A 4,393-nucleotide genomic window follows, 5' to 3' on the forward strand; every position below is an offset into this window, starting at 1 on the left:
AAGGTGTTCATATCCTCCTTGTCCAGTTCAAAGTCAAAGACCTGGAAGTTCTCAGCAATGCGTTCAGGCGTCACTGACTTGGGGATCACGATCAGGTTCCTCTGTATGGGGAATCGGATCAGCACCTGGGCTGTGGTTTTATTGTGCTTGTCTGCAATCGCTTTGATCCTGGGGTCCTCCAATATGGAAGGGTCCTCGGGCTTGGCCCAGGGCCTGTCAGGAGAGCCGAAGGGACTATAGGCAGTCACCACAATGCCTTTGGAGTTGCAGTACTGGGTTAACTTTTCCTGAGTGAGGTATGGGTGGCACTCGATCTGGTTAACCGCCGGCTTGTATTTTAAGCCAGGTTTGTTTAAGATCTTCTCCACTTGGAGATGGTTGAAGTTGGAGACTCCAATAGCTTTCACCAGCCCTTCGTCCACCAGCTCTTCCATGGCCGTCCAGGTATCCACGAAATCTTTCTCACTGGGAATCACGTTGCCGTCCTCATCCAATGGGAAGAAGTCTTTCCCAGGCTTGAAGCCTGTGGGCCAGTGGATGAGGTAGAGGTCCAGGTAGTCCAGCTTCAGGTCACTGAGCGTCTTCTGGCAGGCACCTTTCACCAGGTCCTTGTCGTGATACGTGCACCACAGCTTGCTGACGAAGAAGAGGTCCTCACGCTTCACCACTTTCTCCTGCAGCTTTGCCTGGAGGGCCAAACCCACCTCGTTCTCATTCTGGTACACGTGGGCATAGTCAATGTGACGGTACCCAAGGTCGATTGCCACCTTCACAGCCTCCGTCACTTTGCCTGGAGGGGACTTCCAGGTGCCCAGCCCCAAGATGGGCATCTTGGCGCCAGTGTAGAGCACGATGTGGTTGGCCATGACTGCCTGAGCTCTGCTGACCGGGATCAGAGAACCGTGCCATTGCTATTTTTAAGATCTGGTGCCAAACCAGGCAGAGGTCTGGCCCTGCAGTCCTCATGGCCCTGTTTTTATATCCATTTCTCAGCATAATTCCACTATATAATGGTCATCCCTTACTGTTCTTTACCCCAGACACAAGCTAGAGATAGGAACAGCTACCAGAGATGATCAATATTCTTGTAAATCCATGAAAAACAAAGGCTAATTTATTTTCTTACAAAATGTATTTAACTGTTTAGGCTTATTCCCAAGAATTTGAAAACCATTTGTGCTTTTCAGGTTTTAAAAGAATAGCGTGTTGAATTTCTTGGATGTACCATTTATTTTGTAGCCCATGGAAATAGCATCAATGAATAATACTAAAAAACAGTCTGGCTGGTGTAGCTTAAAATTAATCTAGTAAATGTGATGATAAACCTCATGAAAAATATAAATCGATGCAATACACAGCCAAGAAGTATAATCTTGTAGGTAGAACTCCTTGTTTTCTTTCTGTTCTTTCTTTAGTTAGTGAGGATACCTTTGCCTAAACACTGGTATTTTGTTCCAAGGGAATTCAGGTTATAATTAGCCATTCCAGTGTAACTAGGCAGATGAAGTCAGTCCTCATAGTGTAAGTATGTCATAAACAATCTCAAAGGGCAAATTTTAATATAGTGTGGACTATAATGCATGTTATAATTTACTTTTTTCATTGTGTCTTTCCTATACAAAATCTGTGTTGTCCATATCTTCAAATATCATGCTAATGCACATCATTATCTCTGAGGTATACAGGCACTTTATTTAGGGTGGATTATTAAAACAATTGACTGGCTCTTCCTAAGTACATAAAATTGCTTTAGCTGTTTTACTGCTCAACTTATTTGGATAAAATATTAAGTACTATATGTTGTCTTTGATTTTCTCTCTGCTGTTACATTTTTATTCTTTGGATAATTTCCTCATTATTTTTGGACATTTCAGGAAGGTCCAGAATTTTTCCATGAATATTGAAGTGACTTAGAATTCTTAGCTACACTGGCACAAAGTCAAAACTGATCCAGGACTTAAAAGGTGTGTGTGTTGAGGGTACAGGTGCGGGAGTTATTCCCAGAGTTGTTGGCTCATAGCCACTCATGCAGACTGCCTATATGGTTTACACTTTCTATAAACTTCCCAGGTGGTGCTCATGATAAAGAATCTGTCAGGAGACCTAAGAGATGGGGGTTTTATCTCTGTGTCAGGAAGGTCCCCTGGAAGAGGGCATGACCACCCACCCAAGTGTCAGAGGAACCTGGCGGGCTCTCGTCCATGGGGCTGAGTGGGCTAACGCAAAAGACTATAACAGAAGATGTGCAGGTTTTGTTATAACCACCTGAAGGTTTTCTCAACTCTTATATCTGGGGAAGACATCAAGTTTATTGTCAGTAAAAAGGAGAAATTCTCCTTATTTTTCTTAGAGAAACCCCCTATACTTTTTAATTAGAAATTTGTTTCTTCTTGTGCAGATTATTAAAATAACACTCCATGTAACCGTACTACATTTTCTCTCTTTTATTCTGTTTTTAATCATATTGTTTTAATCCAATTCACAGTTTTGCAAATGTGTACTACCTGCTAAGACAAACTAAAAAATATTCCTTCTTCTGATCACTTAGTAACAATTTAGATTCCTGTCATCTCTGACATCAAACTACAGACACACACACTTGCATACACATTTAACTTCTCTTGTAGACTTATGTTTTTGTTTTTTTCTTGGTTTGTTTGTTTTTTGTTTTCAGCTAGGGATATGTGTCTGGTTGAATAATTTAAACTCTAAATCAATATTCCTCTTTTCCTCTCTCTTTCCCTCTCTCACTTTCTCTCATTTAAAAATAGGTATAATTGTGATTTAGAGATACCTAAGTTTGTCCAAGTTCACATAATCATTAAGTGCTAGAGCTTAGATAACAGACTTACATCTTGATGGCTGTTTGATTACCTAGAACTGAAACTTCAGCAATGCTATAAATTTCACACAGCATTATCATTGATCTACCCCCATCTGAGTTTCTACAAACTGTGAATTACCCTTTCAGTTGAAATAGGGGAGAAACTAGGGGTCACAGTTCCTTGGGCTGAGAGGGAGAGAAATCCCAGGATCACTGAGAGGATTTAGAAGCGATATCAAGATGCCCTTTCATGTAGAGGCTATAACAACTGAGGAATTCACTTCTGAGAGACTCTTGCTGTTACAAATATATTAATGAACAAATAACAGGATGGAAGGCTCTAGATTATATTAATGAGGTGGTTGTCTTCTTCACATTGGTTTTATTTTGTGTATTCAACCCATGGTTGGTGGGCTCAACTATGAGAACCAAAGAAGAACCTAGCTGATGAGTTTGTCCTGTCCTCCTCATCCATCACTTTCACTTTTTGATGCTTTATACATAAGTCATGTTATACCATGCACATGCCCTGGACTCTTGCTTCCACTGAGATGGTGATATTCTCTAGTCAGGCTACCTTGTAATTAGATCTGTCATTTTGTCCCAAACTCATTCTGTATTCTTACTGTAATAAATTAGTATAAAAATAGTGTAAAAATCTATTGTAACAAATATTGATTGGGTGATCGTCCTATAACAGCTTCAAATTAGAAAGAAATCCAGGAAAAATGTTATTCAAAATAGCAAGATGATAATTGTAATCATTATAACTAATATTTCTCAGGCTGTGTGGTGTCAGGCACTCTGCTAAGTACTTTAACATTATCTTCTTTCGTTCTCATAAAAGTTCCACAAGTTACGAGTCTCATTATCATTTTCCCTTTTTTTAAATACATGAATTCTTTGATATTTAAAGAATTAGTATTGCCTGAAGCAGCATAAAAGTAGTAGAGAAACTAAAACTGATTTGTTGGATATCAAAGTCTATATTTGAACCATTGCACTATATAGGGTGGCAGGCACTATATGGTGAGACTTTACCTTCATTCCTACTCTCTGAGACCATTCCAACTTTGTGGGGGTCAACTCTAATTCACAGTAATTCTATGGCCCTCTTGTTATTTAAACTGCAACCACTATTGGTAATGTCAGCTGATTATTCTTGCATTTCATCTGGTGTTAGGCACATGTGTTTAAGGTGTGCAGACAGCTTAGATGAAAAAGTATCATTAAGTACCAGAAGCCTGGGTTCAGGGCTGTGATAAAGCATGTCATCAAAGGCAGAGGCTGTGTCACTGATGGAAATTCTAAATAACCTTGCCTCTCAAAGGCAGAAAATAATTATCCCATAAAGGCAGTCTGGGCTGCCGCATAATCTTCAACCAGCATAAATATATTATGTGCCCATAAGTGTTTAATCTTTAAACACATCCCAGCTGACGTAGTCATCTAACCCACCAAAAATACAGGAACTACCTTAGATGCCACAAAGACAGCATGGAAGAATGAAATCCTGGTCCTAGATGCATTGATGACTGAGTTCTGCTTTGCTAGCCTGCTGCTTGCTGA

At 40.0% G+C, this 4,393-nt stretch overlaps 1 protein-coding gene across 1 annotated transcript in view; it reads right to left on the minus strand.

Moving 5' to 3' along the window:
• The window catches only part of LOC104989288 (aldose reductase-like), a 1,711-nt gene extending 825 nt beyond the window's left edge, over positions 1–886 (minus strand). Inside the window, exon 1 of the mRNA XM_010840922.1 lies at positions 42–886. Within this exon, the coding sequence (XP_010839224.1) occupies positions 42–866 (825 nt within the window). The 5' untranslated portion in view covers positions 867–886. The remainder of the gene's footprint in view (positions 1–41) is intronic.
• Positions 887–4,393: the final 3,507 nt, after the last annotated feature.

Source organism: Bison bison, unplaced genomic scaffold (genome assembly GCF_000754665.1).
Source record: "Bison bison bison isolate TAMUID 2011002044 unplaced genomic scaffold, Bison_UMD1.0 scf7180017864149, whole genome shotgun sequence".
In the NCBI taxonomy this organism is placed as follows: Eukaryota; Metazoa; Chordata; class Mammalia; order Artiodactyla; family Bovidae; genus Bison; species Bison bison.